Source organism: Rana temporaria, chromosome 5 (assembly GCF_905171775.1).
Source record: "Rana temporaria chromosome 5, aRanTem1.1, whole genome shotgun sequence".
In the NCBI taxonomy this organism is placed as follows: domain Eukaryota; kingdom Metazoa; phylum Chordata; class Amphibia; order Anura; family Ranidae; genus Rana; species Rana temporaria.
Window position 1 is genome coordinate 73600040 of NC_053493.1, and position 18707 is coordinate 73618746.

The 18707-nt window shown below is 43.6% G+C and overlaps 1 protein-coding gene across 1 annotated transcript in view; it reads right to left on the reverse strand.

The window, feature by feature from the left end:
• LOC120940092 (RNA-binding protein 33-like) overlaps positions 1-14237 on the reverse strand; it is a 39122-nt gene extending 24885 nt beyond the window's left edge. The window contains exon 1 of the mRNA XM_040352710.1: positions 13893-14237. Coding sequence (XP_040208644.1) covers positions 13893-14144 — 252 coding nt within the window. The 5' untranslated portion in view covers positions 14145-14237. The remainder of the gene's footprint in view (positions 1-13892) is intronic.
• Positions 14238-18707: the final 4470 nt, after the last annotated feature.

Sequence of the window (18707 nt, forward strand, 5' to 3'; positions counted from 1 at the left end):
TCAAAAAATCCCCTCAATTTACCATAATATAAACGGTCAGAGAAATATACACTTGCCTTTACTAAACACCTCTTAAAAATGCTAGCTGCCTAGTTATACTGACACACTGTTCCAACAAAAGGCATTACTTCTCCATTTGTGTTCTAGGTCAATCAACCAAAGTAATGAGGAAAAAACAGTATTACATCCAGGTAAATGGTACTTTTAGGAGAGGTCAGCAATGGCAACCACCTTTTTCTCACATGGCATCAATAACAAAATATCTACAACTCCCCAGTCCCCTAATGTTGCTCCTCTTAACAAGTTTATGGGATGATAGAGCACAGGCAGGGGGCGAGGTGGTCATTAGGCTAGCTTAGGAGGCTTTTATATCATTTGTGAGCTTGTCCTCCAAGGATGAATTCCAGGTATGAATATTTAGTACATAGTTACATTAATCCAGCTTGGACCAATTAAACTATGCCTATACCACACATGGCCGATGCCCACAGAAAATCACTGAAGTAGGCACTGCTACTCCAGTGATCACCAGTTCACCAGGAGATCAAGCAACTCAGCACAAGCTTTGTTTGCCACTGTAGTGGAGCAAAGGAGAGTGCTGCAATCATGGGATATTGTTGGATAGTTATTACTCTGGCAGTTCAAAAAGCTCTGACTTTTCTTTAGTTTTTTTGAACATTAGCTTCTGGCAGAAGGGAATGCCAAGAGCGAAAGGCTCACCGAGCTGGGAAGCTGGAAGCATTCCTGTTCTAGTGTAAGCCTCATGTTCTAGGCAGCAAAAGGGTTAAGGCTAGGTTCTCAATCTAAGCTACTTTTTCCGATAATCTATTGCAACTGTGAGAATACATTTCTCCATGAAAGATCGGTGAAAGTTTACTTCCTAAAGCCTGAGCAACTACGTGCATTTTCTGTAACATGACAAAACCAAAAGCTTCAATGACAAGCTCAAATCTAATCGTTCGCTGTGAAACTACAGTATTTATCGGCGTATAACACGCACCCTAAATTTAAGAGGGAAGTTTCAGGAAAAAACATTTTCACGTCCCCCTGCATATAACACGCAGGCAGTTTACCCTTTATTTTCAGGGAAAAAAAGTGAGTGTTATACACCAATAAATACAGTACATAGCAGGGCTGTGGAGTCGGTAGATAAATGTTCCGACTCCGACTCCTCAGTTTTATGTACTTCCGACTCCGACTCCTCTGTATTAATATGCGAATGTATTTTATACATTCCTTGAGGGAAAGAAACGCAACCTACCACAGGACTACTGGCTGGGAAGCCAACAGTCTACTGTATTGCACAGTTTAAGCAAAAGACAAACACAATGAAAACAATCAAGTGACTGGATAATAGCAGCAGGCATAAACATCAGGAACAGGATCTTTACCAGTTCAAAAATACAAACCACATTATTTGGTTGTTTTAGAACAAAAACAAAGCTTATCTATAATGAACCAAAAACAAAATCTGCAAAACCTAGAAATGGTTTATATTAATCTTGAAATGTAGTTATAGGCTTAGCAAATGCAAATCAATTCGATGTAGAGTTCTAAGGAAGAGAATTGCCTCTGCCAGATCCTCTTTCATAGATGCTCTAAAGTCAGACTTTATTATTTTTAGGGCTGAAAATAATCTTTCGACACTGACTTGGGTGGGTGACATTGCAGTAACTATTCTGGCCACATCACTAACGATCTCTGGATAAACAAGGATGGCTTCTTCAACAGTAAGTTTTGATGAGCGATCATACTTTTCAACTTCTTTTAGTGCTTTATAAAACTCCTGTTGGAATTTTTTTATTTGGACACTTAGGCCGGGTACTCACGACCAAACATGTATGGTGAAAGCGGTCCGTCGGACCGTTTTCACCATACATGTCTGCCAGAGGGCTTCTGTACGATGGTTGTACACACCATCGTACAGAAGTCCACGCGTAAACAATACGCGGGGCGTGTCCGCGGTGTCGCCGCGTCGATGACGCGGTGTCGCCGCGACAATGACGCGGCGACGTGGGCGGCCCGCCTTTAAAATGCTTCCACGCATGCGTCGAAGTCATTCGACGCATGCGAGGGACGGCGGGCGCCTGGACATGTACGGTAGGTCTGTACTGACGACCGTACATGTCCGAGCGGGCAGAATTCCAGCGGACTGTTTTAAAACAAGTCCAGGAATATTTGTCTGCTGGGAAAAGGCCCGGCGGGCAAATGTTTGCTGGAATTCGGCCCGCTCGCGCCCACACACGACCAAACATGTCTGCTGAAACTGGCCTGCGGGCCAGTTTCAGCAGACATGTTTGCTCGTGAGTATGGGGCCTTACTGGTTCTCTAACATGCGTTCCCTGTAAAAGCAGAACACAACACTATGGAAAGTATAAGTATTGCAGCTCCTAATTGTGCGTTGCGTGCCATATAGTGAAGCACATGAAAATCATGCTTCTTCACGGTCACTTAACGTGTTCGTTTTGCGGTTACGTGAGGCACTGCATGCATTGGTCTTTATTCTTACAGTAGAGAAGTCATTAATTATAACTTTTTGTGAATTGGGACATTTAAACTTGCTTTTTTTTTTTTAATTCCAATCTAAATTTAGTAGGAGTCGGAGTCGGTGCATTGTTTTCCGACTCCGACTCCAGGTACCCAAAATTTCCCCCGACTCCGACTCCACAGCCCTGGTACATAGTCATGGCATAGGAGGCTGCACTCAGAATTAGGAGATTACTGACAAAGGGAAAACAAGGTGGACTAGCACAACACAGCAATGCCTCGAAAACAGAAGTGCCAAACTGGTAGACTACACTGCTCTTTATATATCCCAAAGTTTAATCTGCACCTAGAAACGCCGGCAAGGGACCCCAGAAGAGGAGGTTTGGGGCCAATAGATAATTTGTTTACGATTTAAAAAAAAAATATTTTAATATTCTTTAGTGTTTGTGCAAATGCAAAATTATATAAATATATATATATATATAAAAATGTTTGCATACAGAGTTAACAGCTCGAATGCTGCTGTGCTTTTTCTAACACACACACACACAATGCTCTACATTCCCTTTAAATAAATAAAGAGAATAAAATGAACCCAGTTCTTGTTATTTAGATGAAATGGTTCTACTGGGATGATGCCTGCAGCTACAAGCATCATCCCGGTATCAACATTTTCAGACAGCGATTCTCTTTTCTTGTAAAAGTGCTTAAAGTGGCTATACAGCCGCTCAATCACATCTACAGGCAGCAGAGGGGTTGATGGCTCGCTGAGCGGGGTGTTAGTCCAGGCACCTGGCGGATCCAGACTCCTGTTGTCGGGATGACGAGATGCCTGGACTGATTTTTGTGACTTCAGCAGAGAACAAACTTCAGCATGATGCTCTGCTGAAAACTGGTCACAGAAGTGCAAAACAAATTTAACTCCTGTGATCCATAGAAGTACAGCCAAACAAGCTTTGGCTATATTTCTCCTTTAAGGTACCACCAGGATCATCATGTTCACTAAATTATTGTCAAACTTGATCTGGAATTTGAAATGGCTTGTTTGGTGAAAGTATTGGACCTCACACAACTTGTTGTGCTGTCATTTTCAGGTTGTATTTCTATTTTTATTTTTTTACTGTACCCTCATATGGTTTTAAAAATTTCAGTTAAAAGACTGAAACTAAAAAAAATCATAGAAATTAGATTTTCCCCCCCAAAAATTGCATGTAAAGCCACTGTGCAGATAGTGTGACTATGGCTTCTGTTAAAAAAAAAATATTTTGGGGGTTCCAAGTAAGCTTCTAGAATAAAAATTGAGATATTTACATGCAAGAGAAACATTTCAGAATTGGCCCAGGGTAGGCAATCGGTTAAATGGAAAGGCAAAATGTGTTACAGTCACTTAAAGGGTCATTGCTATATTAAGCTCCTCGTAAACAAAGTGCAAAGATGACTAAAAGCCGGTTCACACTGGGGCGGCACGACTTCGGGGACGACTGGGCAAGGCGTCCTAAAGATGACTTCAGAGGCAACTTGCAAAATGACTTCTGTATAGAAGTCAATGCAAGTCGCCCTCAAAGTCGTATAAGAACCTTTTTCTAAGTCGGAGTGACTTGCGTCGCTCCTATTAGAACGGTTCTATTGAATAGAATGGGACGCCACTTGTCAGGCAGCTGAGTCGCCTGACGAATCGCCACCAGTGTTAACCGGCTCCAACAGTAAAGGGTATAATACATATTGCAAAAAAGTTCAACCTTGAACAGATGTCACATTCCCCTTAAAATGAGAATTAATGTGGATATTTTTTGGTTGATGAGGTGGCGTTGATACAAGTGTGGACTGTGGTCTAGTCTTCTCCTGTTGCAACGAGGAGCCATCAATCTGAGGATGCTGGGATCTATGCATAGGCAGGAGAGGCTGAATATGCTGTTGCTGCTGCTGGAATAAAGTTCGAATGGGCTGCTGTGGAAAACATTTTAAAAACTTACATTAATTAACCGTTTCAAATGAACCCAAAGCATAAAAATAGTATTTTTGTATTCACCGTAAAATCCATTTCTCTGAGTTCATGGACGGACACAGCAGCCTTTGACCTTAGGGTATTATATCCTTCCTTCCAGGAAAGATTAGGCAGAAAACAGCACTTTTAGTGTTAAAAACACTTTCCTCAGTACAGCTCCTCCCAGGGGGCGTGGTCCCCCGGGTATAACCCACACTCTGCCTCAGCAGCTCCAGTTCGTAACAAGCAGTACAAACAAAAGGAGGGGTGGGTGCTGTGTCCGTCCATGAACTCAGAGAAATGGATTTTCGGTGAGTACAAAAATCGTATTTTCTCTTCCGTTCATGGACGGACACAGCAGCCTTTGACCTTAGGGACGTCCCCAAGCAGTGTCAAAAAAATTGGAGGGGTGGGAAAACAACACAGCAAACCAACCTACACCCCAAACAAAACCAGAGTTTTTCAACGGAGGACCTCCAACCTTAAACTGCCGCCTGTAACACCTTGCGGCCGAAGGAGGCATCCGAAGATGCACTCACATCCACCTTGTAACATTTTGAGAAGGTGCGAGTTGACGACCGGGTCGCTGCCTTACACACCTGTAACACAGAGGCTTGATGACGGAAAGCCCAAGAGGCACCGATCGCCCTGGTCAAATGCGCCATAACCCCAAAGGGAGGCGCCCGCCCCTTCAGGGCATAGGCCTGAAGCACAACCTGATCCACCTAGAAATGGTGGCCGACGAGACCGCCAGACCTTTTTTAGGACCATTCACCGACACGAACAGTGAGTCCGACTTCCGGAACGGACCCGTAGCAGATAAGTATACATGCAGGGCCCGAATCACATCCAGGGAATGTAAAGTGGCCTCCTTCTGTTTTTTCAGCCGAGGACATAAGGATGGTAAAAAACTAGAAAATGTGGTATACACTGCGCTGCCTGAAGAAAAACAGCTGCTAACACTGCTAAAAAAGAATAAATTAGCAAAAAAAGTAAATGGAAAAATAGTGTAGTGCTTAACCACTTAAACCCCAGACCATATTGCTGCCCAAAGACCAGAGCACTTTTTGCGATTCGGGACTGCGTCGATTTAACTGACAATTGCGCGGTCGTGCGACGTGGCTCCCAAACAAAATTGGCGTCCTTTTTTCCCCACAAATAGAGATTTCTTTTGGTGGTATTTGATCACCTCTGTGGTTTTTATTTTTTGCGCTATAAACAAAAATAGAGCGACAATTTTGAAAAAATGAATATTTTTTACTTTTTGCTATAATAAATATGCCCCAAAAATATATAAAAAAACGTTTTTTTCCCCTCAGTTTAGGCCTACGTTGTATGAACAGAGGATCAGCATTTCCCCCTCTGACAGGATCGGGAGCTGTGTGTTTACACACACAGCTCCCGGTCCCCACTCTGTAACGAGCAATCGCGGGTGCCCGGCGGCGATCGCGCCCGCTGGGCATGCGCACAGGACTCAGGGGCGAGCCCCTAGTATCCTGCGAGAGAGCCGACGTAGAGCTACGGTCTCTCGCGCAGGAGAGCCAACCTGCCGCCGTAAAACGACGGCGGCAGGTCGGCAAGTAGTTAAACAATATGTGTCATAACAATAAACATATTGGTGTTCAAAATAGATGTGAATGGAAATCACAAATAAATAAGGTATATCACAATAGAATATAAAGTGATCAATAAATGAATAATAAATATAGTCCATGCAATTTGTATTCCACCAAACGAAATGATGAGATACTCAATTCATGAAAAAATGCAATGTGCTGAAGTCCATAGAAGTGAATTACACCACGTGAATAAACTGATGAAAGAAATATAAAAAAGCTGATTTCTTCTTTTCAGTGAAGAGTGACCACCACCAAATAGAAATGGATGAAGAAGTCTAGGACAGCCGCACTCCAAAAAAGCGTTCCTTTTTAATAAAATAGGTCACAAAACTGACATGTCACAGCAGAAATCAGAAAAACACAGCGGACGCGTTTCACACTGTCATACAGTGCTTAGTCATAGCTAATGTGCAAGGCAAACTGAAAATAAATATATACTCTATCAAACAAAATAAATGGGAGTGCTGAGAACTGATTAGTTAATCCGGGTGTGTCCACACATGTGACCAAGGATACCACCCACACTCCTACTGCAAACCTCAATATACTAAAATGTGTGTAATTACTAGTGTTGTGAAATGAAGTGTGAAAAGGGAAAAGAAAATAAAATGAAATGGAAAATAATAGAAATAAAAATGAAAATGAGTGAGTGAGAATGTGAATATAATAAAGTGAATGTGTTAAAAAATAAATAAAAAAATAAATAAAATTAAAATGAAAAATGAAAATGATAATAAAAAAAAAAAAAAAAAAAAAAAGGGAAATAAAAATGTAATAGAATAAAGATGTGTGTCAAAGAAAAACCTAGGAACTAGTAATTGTGGTGGTGTGCAGGGAATGTGAAGTGATTAAGAGACTGCGCTCTATTAAACATCTGTGATCATGGGGAAAAAAAACCCTATAAAAAATATAAATATATATATATATATATATAAATGTGTGTGATGGATTAACACTATAAGATGATCATCCAGTGTGCTTCCTAAATAAGTGATTATATAATCATATGTTTAAGTATTATATTATTGTTTTTATTTTTAATTGTGAAAATGAAAATGATAATGAACATAAAAACAAACATAAAATAATATGTATAAGAATAAATAAACAATATTATTGAATAAAGAATTATACCTGTATGTCTATATGTTTTTTTGTGTTTTTGTATTTTTGTGTATATTGACAGACCAGGATTGTTATTGATAGGAAAATAGTATATATGCTCAAAGATATTACATTATTAGATTAAATAGTGTTAATAAACTAAAAAATAATAATAAGATGAAATCCTTGTCCAATACTGGCTATGATTTCTAAAATCATTGTTCATGGTTCCAATGTGGTCCAAAAATGACTAACACCATCCTGTTTAGGATTTTGTGGGGATCCATATTAGAAGAACCATGGGCAATGTAGAAGCACAAAGACATAGAGATGTACATTGTATTTATTGGTTTATATCCTTCCTTCCAGGAGAGATTAGGCAGAAAACAGCACTTTTAGTGTTAAAAACACTTTCCTCAGTACAGCTCCTCCCAGGGGGCGTGGTCCCCCGGGTATAACCCACACTCTGCCTCAGCAGCTCCAGTTTGTAACAAGCAGTACAAACAAAAGGAGGGGTGGGTGCTGTGTCCGTCCATGAACTCAGAGAAATGGATTTTCGGTGAGTACAAAAATCTTATTTTCTCTTCCGTTCATGGCCGGACACAGCAGCCTTTGACCTTAGGGACGTCCCCAAGCAGTGTCAAAAAAATTGGAGGGGTGGGAAAACAACACAGCAAACCAACCTACACCCCAAACAAAACCAGAGTTTTTCAACGGAGGACCTCCAACCTTAAACTGCCGCCTGTAACACCTTGCGGCCGAAGGAGGCATCCGAAGATGCACTCACATCCACCTTGTAACATTTTGAGAAGGAGCGAGTTGACGACCGGGTCGCTGCCTTACACACCTGTAACACAGAGGCTTGATGACGGAAAGCCCAAGAGGCACCGATCGCCCTGGTCAAATGCGCCGTAACCCCACAGGGAGGCGCCCGCCCCTTCAGGGCATAGGCCTGAAGCACAACCTGATCCACCTAGAAATCGTGGCCGACGAGACCGCCAGACCTTTTTTAGGACCATTCACCGACACGAAGTGAGTCCGACTTCCCGAACAGAGCCGTAGCAGATAAGTATACACGCAGGGCCCGAATCACATCCAGGGAATGTAAAGTGGCCTCCTTCTGTTTTTTCGGCCGAGGACATAAGGATGGTAAAAAACTATAAAATGTGGTATACACTGCGCTGCCTGAAGAAAAACAGCTGCTAACACTGCTAAAAAAGAATAAATTAGCAACAAAAGTAAAGGGAAAAATAGTGTAGTGCTTAACCACTTAACCCCCGGACCATATTGCTGCCCAAAGACCAGAGCACTTTTTGCGATTTGGGACTGCGTCGATTTAACTGACAATTGTGCGGTCGTGCGTCATGGCTCCCAAACAAAATTGGCGTCCTTTTTTTCCCACAAATAGAGCTTTCTTTTGGTGGTATTTGATCACCTCTGTAGTTTTTATTTTTTGCGCTATAAACAAAAATAGAGCGACAATTTTGAAAAAAATGAATATTTTTTACTTTTTGCTATAATAAATATCCCCCAAAAATATATCAAAACACATTTTTTTTCCCTCAGTTTAGGCCGATACGTATTCTTCTACATATTTTTTGTAAAAAAAAAAAAAAAAATCGAAATAAGCGTTTATTGATTGGTTTGCGCAAAAGTTATAGCGTTTACAAAATAGGGGGTATTTTTTTGGCATTTTTATTAATTACATTGCTGCATGAGGGTAGGTTGGATTTTTACTTTGATTGGTGCTAATATCCTGTTTTTTACTAGAAATTCGAGGGGGCCACAGTGGAGCGACACCCCAGATGATGTTAGCACACGAAACGCGTCGGGTCGCCTCCACTGCCGCCTCACCTATGTATACATGCGTGACTTTTACAGCCTAAATGTGAGTGTACCTGTTTACTTCATTAAATATTTGGTTTTGTGAAACTGGATTACGCTATGTGGCTACTTTTCTCCTTTATCTTCTCTGGCTACTGATACTATTGGAGCGATACTGTCGTGGAACTTTCTATATCTCCGTAAATCTTCCCACGGTTTGCATTACCATCCTAACAGCTAACCAGATGTATATATCAACATAACCCCTGTGTGCCTGATTGAGAACCACACATACAAGCTTGTTCTGACTTGTAGTGGCGTATGTCACCATAAGTCCACCCTTTCTGGTAAGCCTCCATTTCTATTTGGTGGTGGTCACTCTTCACTAAAAAGAAGAAATCGGCTTTTTTATATTTCTTTCATCAGTTTATTCACGTGGTGTAATTCACTTCTATGGACTTCATCATTTCGTTTGGTGGAATACAAATTGCATGGACTATATTTATTATTCATTTATTGATCACTTTATATTCTATTGTGATATACCTTATGTATTTGTGATTTTCATTCACATCTATTTTGTACACCAATATGTTTATTGTTATGACACATATTGTTTAAGCGCTACACATTTTTTCCACATAAGGATGGTAACACAATGCCCTAGTCGAATGCGCCGTAACCCGAAAGGGAGGCGCCCGCCCCTTCAGGGCATAGGCCTGAAGCACAATCTGTCGGATCCACCTAGAAATGGTGGCCGACGAGACTGCCAGGCCCTCTTGTAGGACCAGCCACCAACATGAACAGTGAGTCCGACTTCCGGAAAGGAACCGTAGCAGATAAGTACACTCGTAGGGCCCGAACCACATCCAGAGGATGTAAAGTGGCCTCCACCTGGTATTTCGGCTGAAGACATAAGGATAGAAGAACAATGTCCACATTAATGCGAAAAGCCGAAACGACCTTTGGGAGAAAAGATGGCTGCGGCCGCAGCACCACCTTATCCTTGTGGATGACCAAGTAAGGAGCCTTGCAGGACAAGGCCGCCAGTTCAGACACCCGTCTGACTGAGGTAATTGCTACCAGAAAAACCACCTTCTGTGACAGAGTCAACAACGGGATCTGTCGAATGTCCTCTAACGGAGCATCTTGAAGCGCCGAAAGAACAAGGTTCAAGTCCCATGGAGGTAGTGGAGGGCGAACAGGAAGGGCCACATGTCGGACCCCCTGCACAAACGTACGCACTAAGGAGTGCGCCGCCAAGGGTCGCTGAAAGTAGACAGCTAGAGCTGAGATCTGGCTCTTAACCGTACTCAAGGCGAGAGCCTGATCCACTCCCCGCTGTAAGAACAGCAGAATCCGGGACATCACGTATGTACGGGGGTGCCACTTTATCTCTTCACACATAGAGATGTAGGCCTTCCACGTACGATGGTAAATCCTACGTGAAGTAGACTTCCGTGCACGCAGCATTGTAGAGACCATCGAGCCGCACAGGCCCCGGTCCTTCAGTACCTGGCTCTCAACAGCCACGCCGTTAAAGCCAGAGACTGTAAAGCAGGGTGGAAGATCGGACCCTGCGACAGAAGATCTTCTCTCAGGGGTAGACGCCAGGGGGCGTCTGCCACCAGACGCACCAGGTCCGCGTACCAGGAGCGGCGTGGCCAATCTGGGGCGATCAGGATTGTTGGAATCCCTTTGGCTTCCACTCTGCGTAGCAGACGAGGAAGAAGCTTCAGAGGAGGGAAGCCGTAAATTAGGCGATAGTGACCCCAAGGTGCCACCAACGCGTCTGACCCATCCGCCCACAGGTCCTTCGACCTGGCCACGAACTGTGGCACCTTCCGATTGAGACGGGACGCTAGAAGGTCCACGTCTGGAGTGCCCCACTTTTGGCACAGACTCCGAAACACCTCCGGGTGAAGTGACCACTCTCCTTGGTCCAGTGTTTAGCGACTTAGGTAGTCGGCTTGCTAATTCTGTACTCCCGGAATGTACATGGCCGATAGAGCCGGGACGGACCTTTCGGCCCACCAAAAGATGTGCGCGACCTCCGTCGCTGCAGTTGAGCTCCGTGTGCCTCCCTGATGATTGACGTCTGCCACGGCCGTGGCGTTGTCGGACTGGATCCTGAACGGTCGGTCCTGCAGACCCACCTGGCAAGGCACAGCTTGATTGCTCGGAGCTCCAGTACATTGATTGGAAGGCGGGACTCCTGACTGGGTGCCCCAAACGCCCCCCCACGATTGAAACCCTTTAATACACGAAGGCAGGATTAACACTGTGGCGTGTATGTTGCAACATGTGTGGTGCATACGTGAAAGTGTGACTGAGCGGTTTCCCTCTTCAAAACACAAACTGCAGCACATACAGTAGGCGTGAATCATTTTCATTCAGTAAACTGCATAACTTTTGCAGCATGAAAATGGACAGTTGGGAATAGGACTTAAGCTGGGTACACACTATTTGTTTTTTTTCAACCCCACGGGGTGATCTCCTCCACTAAGCTGTTGTGTTCTGACAGTGGGACGCCACCCCAACCCCACAAAACTCCCATCAGCGTTCTTTGTCATTGGCTAAGAGTGCTTGTCTTTTAACCGGCTGTTGTCTCCCCACATTTGGCTTGTGTGTACAGGACTTTAGGGTGCGAGTAATATTTAGGCTAGGTTCACACTGCAGCATGCTCCAGTTCACTGCAGGAGTCCGGTGCATCCCATTTCACCGCTTCAGGTCAGATTTCAGCATGAATTTTTGCCTGAAAAGGACCAAAAGATGCACAGAACTCCTGTGCAATTTGCACCAGAGCCACTGAGATGTGTGAACCGGCTCCATAGAGAGACGGCCACAATCTCACACTATGTAAATAGGATGCGGGGAAACTGCATCCAATTAACAATAGTGTGAACCCAGGCTAAAACGAACATTAGGAACAAGGGAGCATGACCCCAAAGTAGTAGGGTATTATTTTACTATAAAAGAAAGTAGATGTTTGGAAACGACTTCCAACAGAGAAGTGAGTCAATCAACAGAAAACCCAGGAAATTGGAGAAAAAAAAAAGGCAAATCTAATGGACCACTTGGTCTTCATTAAGTTCTCATAGTTCTATGACTCCACTTAACACACATATAGAGAATATATTTAATACATACACACACAGTTGGAGACAGCCATTGGTCCGATCATCGCCTCGAGAGACGTACGTGTCATCACGCTCAACCGTGACGACGCAAATATGTTATATCACCTCTCGGCGTCTGCGTTCCAAGCTGGACGTCGGCCGTCTAATCCAGGAAACATGTACGAAGCGTGTCACTACGTCATCACGCTTGCGCCCCATGATGTCATTACGCTGCGCTCCATGGTTTGCGTTCCAAATACTAGACCACTGGGCGTCGCCAAAACATGGCCAACCCAGGGTAGGGGGCACTCCAAACGTGATGGTGGTGGTGTCCTGTGATATAACCAATTAACATATAGTATGCATATACCAATGAGTGATATATTCAGCATCTCTACACATAAATCAAGAAAATAAGTTATATATAAACAGTACAGTCTAGGTACATCGTATCGTAATGCCATTATTAGAAATCACATATAAAAAGGCACAGTTACCAGAAATACATATGTTTAGAAAAAACGGTAACATTTAAAAACAATATAATCACAAATCCTAGGAATAGATGATAGTGAACTAAAAAAGTAAATAAAAAGATGTACTTCTATTTGGGATAACGCATACAACAATAGATACTACAAAAACATAGTCTATGCTTTGTTGATAAACGCATTGATATCCCATTCGATGTTTAACCCATGAGGGGAGAAACACCGAAGCTGGTAAATCCAGTACATTTCAAGTTGAGAGACACCTCTAACACATGATTCTCCCCTCCAATGGGTGGTAAATTTACCAATCACCTGAAAACTAGTCCCCTTTGGATTCTTTTGATGGTATTGTAAGTAGTGCCTAGGCACACTATGGTTAGTCTTGCCTTTCTTTATACATGTGATGTGTTCATTGACCCTAATAGAAAAGGTACGTATGGTCCTACCGACATATTGCTTCTTACATGGACATGTCATGTGTTGTGGAGACACACATTACACCTACGGCAAGCATAAAACCCCTTATATTCCGGAAAAAACGTGGGTTTGGTCGGAGGGTCAGACACATTAGGAGCGGGTTTATTCCTGAGTGACATAGCTCCCCTAAAAACGATACCCGCTTTGTCAGGGAGTACCGAACCTAGGAGGGAGTCATTTTGAAGCACGTTCCAGTGGCGGTTAAGAATGTTCTTCACTTGCTTGTGCTGCACAGAATATTGAGTGGTAAATGACCACTTAAATTTACTGTCAGGTGTGCATTTAGGTTGTTCTGAAATGATGGTGTTCCTATCAAGTTTGGACACACGATCAATATCGTCCTCTATAGTGGCTGGTGTAAAGCCCTTTTCCACAAATCTAGATTTTAGAATGTCCGCTTGTAGGTGGAAATCAGTTAGATTGGTACAATCTTTTAGCTTTAGATGACTTTATCAGATCTTGCTCAAAAGCATGGATAATAGCTTTTGCATTAAACAGTATGAACAATTGCCAGCGGACCCAAGACACAAAGCAGTTTCTAGCCACGAGGATACAATCCTCAAGGTCATGATTCTGTTTTACCATCGATCATGACAAAAGTGTGTTACTTGCCAACAAACAAGCTAGTGTTAACACAAAGTTTGTCGCAATCTAGATAAAGAAACTGGCAGACACTGATAATAGGTCTAATTTTAATCTCTCCTCCAGAAGGAGAATAGATTTCAAACCATTCTTAAACTCCAGGCAGATGAAGCAACACAATCAGCAGATAGAAAGGACAACTTACTTGAAATTCATCCAGGGGCTCAGTGATCTCAAAGTCTAAAACCTCATCAGTGGTTTCGTCATCCTGATATTCTATCTGCTCATTAGGTACCTCGTAATTGTCTTCATAGGACCCCACAAAGTCTTCTGCACCAGCTTCCATGTCTTCCACTTCCTCATATACCTCCTCATTCTCAGGCTCTTGAAGATCAGCTTCTACAGCTGGAGACTCCACTTCTTCCTCTTTTATGCTCTGAGAGAGGTCAAACGACATGCCCCCTGTAGTTGCATTCAGGCTAACAGTGACTCCCTGGGTACTATAAACAAAAAGAAAAAAAAAGGAAGGCAATGTAAAAATCTCTGGAGAATGCAACATGGAAAGTTATGGTTTACAACATGTAAAATCTTTTTCTTAAGCAGCCCATACACTGAGCGAATTTATTTCCTGCAAATCCAGCAGGCTGGTTGTACCCAAGTTAAACGAACAACTTGGTACATTCAGCCTGTCCATCTATGGCCAGCCTTAGAGTCCACCACACAATGCACCTCATATTCCTGACTACCTCGTCTATACTGCCACCTTCAGGTGAATGAACACTGGGCAAAAGAAAAAAAAAATGTAGGAAATCCCTTACCCAGGAATAACCCCCTCCCAGCCGTAGCAAGCCCCAATTTAGTAGAAAACAGTGAGGAACAGGCAAAGTGGGGAGTGGTCTGTGTCCTGTGATGTACTCCAAGAAAAGGATTTTACAGGTAAACCAAAAATCTCAATTCCTTAAATCGTACATCACAGGGCACTTTGTTTTAATGACTACTTAGGCTGTCCCAAAGCACATGGAGGGGTAGGCAACAACTTGGCCAACATGCCAAAAACAGAAAAGGGAAACCCCACACAAAGACACCTGCAAGATATTTCGCCTAGAACTGGTGTCCATAGGAGGTGTGAACACCTACCTGGTAGAACTTCATAAACATGAATTGCAGCCTGGAAAACCTAGAAACAAATACTTGATGGTAAAATCACTCAGGAAGCACCGACATTCATGGTGTAATGGAGCCTGATCCTTAATACCTGAGAAATAATGATGAATCCGCCTAGTAACCGAGGATCGAAAGAGAACCAAGGTCTAAATACCACGTTATCCTGATTATGAACCAGGAAAGTGTAACCAGCTCTGACATCCTGCAAGCCAAAGTAATGGTAACAAAAAAAAAAAAAACTTCCAGGTTAGGAAAGACTAGGGGATCTCCTGAAGAACCTCAAAATAGATGTCTGCAAAACCAAATTAAGGTCCACCGAAAACAAAAGGGCCCCCTGTAGCAAGCGAAACAATCTGTGTGACACCCTGTGCAAAAGTTTTTTACCAAAGAATGAGAACCATTAGGTCTTTAACCACTTGCCGCCCGCCAATGACATATTGACGTCGGCAAAGTGGTTGTAGAATCCTGACTGGACGTCATATGACGTCCTCAGGATTCTGAGCCGCTGCGCGCCCCCCGGGGGCGCGCATCGCGGCGATCGTTGTTGCAGGGTGTCAGTCTGACACCCCGCAACACCGATCTCGGTAATGAGTATCTCACGGAGACTCTTTACCACGTGATCAGCCATGTCCAACCACGGCTGTTCACGATTTAAACAGGAAAAGCCGTTGATGGCTCTTCCTCACTCGTGTCTGACAGACGCGAGTAGAGGAGAGCCGATCGGCCGCTCTCCCGACAGGGGGGGTTCGCGCTGATTGTTTATCAGCGCAGCCCCCCCTCGGATCGCCACACTGGACCACCAGGGAAGCCCACCCTGGACCACCAGGGAAGGGCAAAAAAAAAAAGTCTGGGCAAAAAAAAAAAAAGCATTAAAAAAAAAAAAGATGCCAATCAGTGCCCACAAATGGGCACTGATTGGCACACATGGGTAAATCAGTTCCCGCCCCACAGTGTCCATCAGTGCCACCCCACAGTGTCCATCAGTGCCACCCCACAGTGCCCATCTATGCCCAGTGCCCACCTATCAGTGCCCATCAGTGCCGCCCATGAGTGCCCATCTATGCCGCCTATGAGTGCCCAGTGCCGCCCATGAGTGCCCATCAGTGCCGCCCATGAGTGCCCATCAGTGCTGCCTATGTGTGCCCAACAGTGCCGCATACCAGCGCCGCCAATCACCACGATGATGCCACTCCTGTGTGGGAGTCAAAATTCACAGCACAGGGCTCCGGAGGAATGGCCTGAGTGGTTGTTCCTTCAGGTCGCATGCGATATTGACATAATTGGTGGCTGCACAAGTAGATATCTCCTAAATAGGGATGAGCTCAGGCTTATTCGTAACTCGCCCGTGCAGAGCCTGCCAGAAAGTCGGCACTGCACAGATCGTCTCACTGTCTGTGATTAGCGCTATGCAGTGCCGACTTCCTGGTGGGCGCGTGTGGGATGCAAACACGCCTGCGCTCATCCTTCCTAGACCAGAAGTCTCAAACTGGTGGCCCTCCAGATGTTGCAAAACTGCAAGTCCCATGAGGCATTGCAAGGCTGACAGTTACAAGCAGGGCATGATGGGACTTGTAGTTCCGCAACAGCTGGATGGAGGGCTGTCAGTTTAAGACCCCTGTACCTAAACGGTGTACATTTAGGACATATTCATTGTACCCACAGGTAAGGTTTCATGTACACGGGACGTTGTACAAACTCTCCTGAACGATTTAACTTGACAGCTAGAAACCAGAATCTAAAAACGGCCGTTTAGCTGCCATGTTTAGCCGCGTTTGCGTCTAGAAGCATTTGAAAAAATATTTTTTTATTTTTTGTTAAAAATGAAAAACGTCTATAACTAAACGATGCTAAACGCGAGTTGCCACGTTTGGCGCTTGAAATGCCTCTAAACTCTGCTTCTGAACACATTTTTTGGGGTTCCAGAAAAAGCCTCTAAACTCAACTGCCTAGAAACGACCCCGTGTACTCATAAGATCACACAGAGGAGAGTTCAGGGGCCCGACTGCTCCTAAACATCCGTATACCAGCAGCAGTGTACATGAGGCCTAAGCCTTATTATGATTACCTATAGGTAAAAATCATATAAGGATATTTACTTCTACTTAACGCGTCATCAGGGACACCATGTTCACCTAATGCCCAATATATCTCACCCACTTTCAGATGCCATTGTAATGAGATAACCAATGCTACCGGTATTCACTTTATTAAGTGGTCTTGCATAGCAAGATAACTTATTGTTCTCTCACATATATATTATTCTTATTATAGCCAAATTTGCCACCCTAACTACTCCCACAGGGCTAGATTCACGTAGAATCGCGGTGGCGTAACGTATTGTAGATACGTTACACCGCCGCAAGTTTTCATCGCAAGTGCCTGATTCACAAAGCACTTGCGAGAAAACTTACACCGGCGGCCTCCGGCGTAAGCCCGCGTAATTCAAAGGGGCGTGTGCCATTTAAATTAGGCGCGCTCCCACGCCGTAACTACTGCGCATGCTCCCTTTTGAATTTCCCACCGTGCTTTGCCTTCATTTTTTCGAGCGGCGACGTGCGTAGCGTACTTCCGTATTCCCGGACGTCTTACGCAAGAAGGAAACATTTTTAAATTTTGACGCGGGAACGACGGCCATACTTTATACAGCACATACGTGTGCTGTGTAAAGTTAGGGCACCTAAAACGATGACTAACTTTGCGACGGGAAACTAGACTAGCAGCGACGTAGCGAATGCGAAAAACCGTCGTGGATCGCCGTAACTACTCATTTGCATACCCGACGCTGGTTTACGACGCAAACTCCCCCCAGCGGCGGCCGCGGTATAGCATCCTAAGATTCGACAGTGTAAAACAATTACACCTGTTGGATCTTAGGGCTAACTATGCATAACTGATTCTATGAATCAGTCGCATAGATACTCTGAGAGATACGACGGAGTATCTGAGATACTCCGTCGTATCTCTGCTGTGAATCTGGCCCACAGTTTTTACACTACATAGACGAGTAATATATCGTGCGGATTGTTCCCGATCGCGTTGCTATTACTTTGTGGAACGTTTCGCCGAATCTTTCGCGAAATATCGTCATTTTTGCGGCAACATTTTCCCATAGGAATGAATGGTGAAGCTTAGAGTGCGGAAATGTCAAAAATTGAAAAATCATTACATGATTTGTAAACTGCGACCACTCCCTTATTTTCAAGCGGACCTACACAAATCTTATATCAAAACGTTCAGCTATCCCTGCTGCCACTACACGTGTTCACAAGACTAAAACAGTTTTTTTTGCTAGAAAATTACTTAAAACCCCCAAACATTATATATATATATTTTCTAACACCCTAGAGAATAAAATGGCGATCATTGCAATACTTTTTGTCATACCATATTTGCGCAGCGGTCTTACAAGCGCACTTTTTTTGGAAAAAAATCACTTTTTTTAATTAAAAAATAAGACAGCAATAAATTTGGCCCAATTTTTTTATATATTGTGAAAGATAATGTTACGCCGAGTAAAATGATACCCAACATGTCACGCTTAAAAATTGCGCCCGCTCGTGGCATGGCGTCAAACTTTTACCCTTAAAAATCTCGATAGGCGACGTTTAAAAAATTCTATAGGTTGCATTTTTTGAGCTACAGAGGAGCTCTAGGGCTAGAATTATTGCTCTCGCTCTAAGGATCGCGGCGATACCTCACTTATGTGGTTTGAACACCGTTTTCATATGCGGACACTACTCACGTATGCGTTCACTTCTGCGCGCGAGCTCGTCGGGACAGGGAGCTTTAAAACATTTTTTTTTCTTATTTATTTTATTATTTTTTACACTGGAAAAAATAAAAATTATCACTTTTA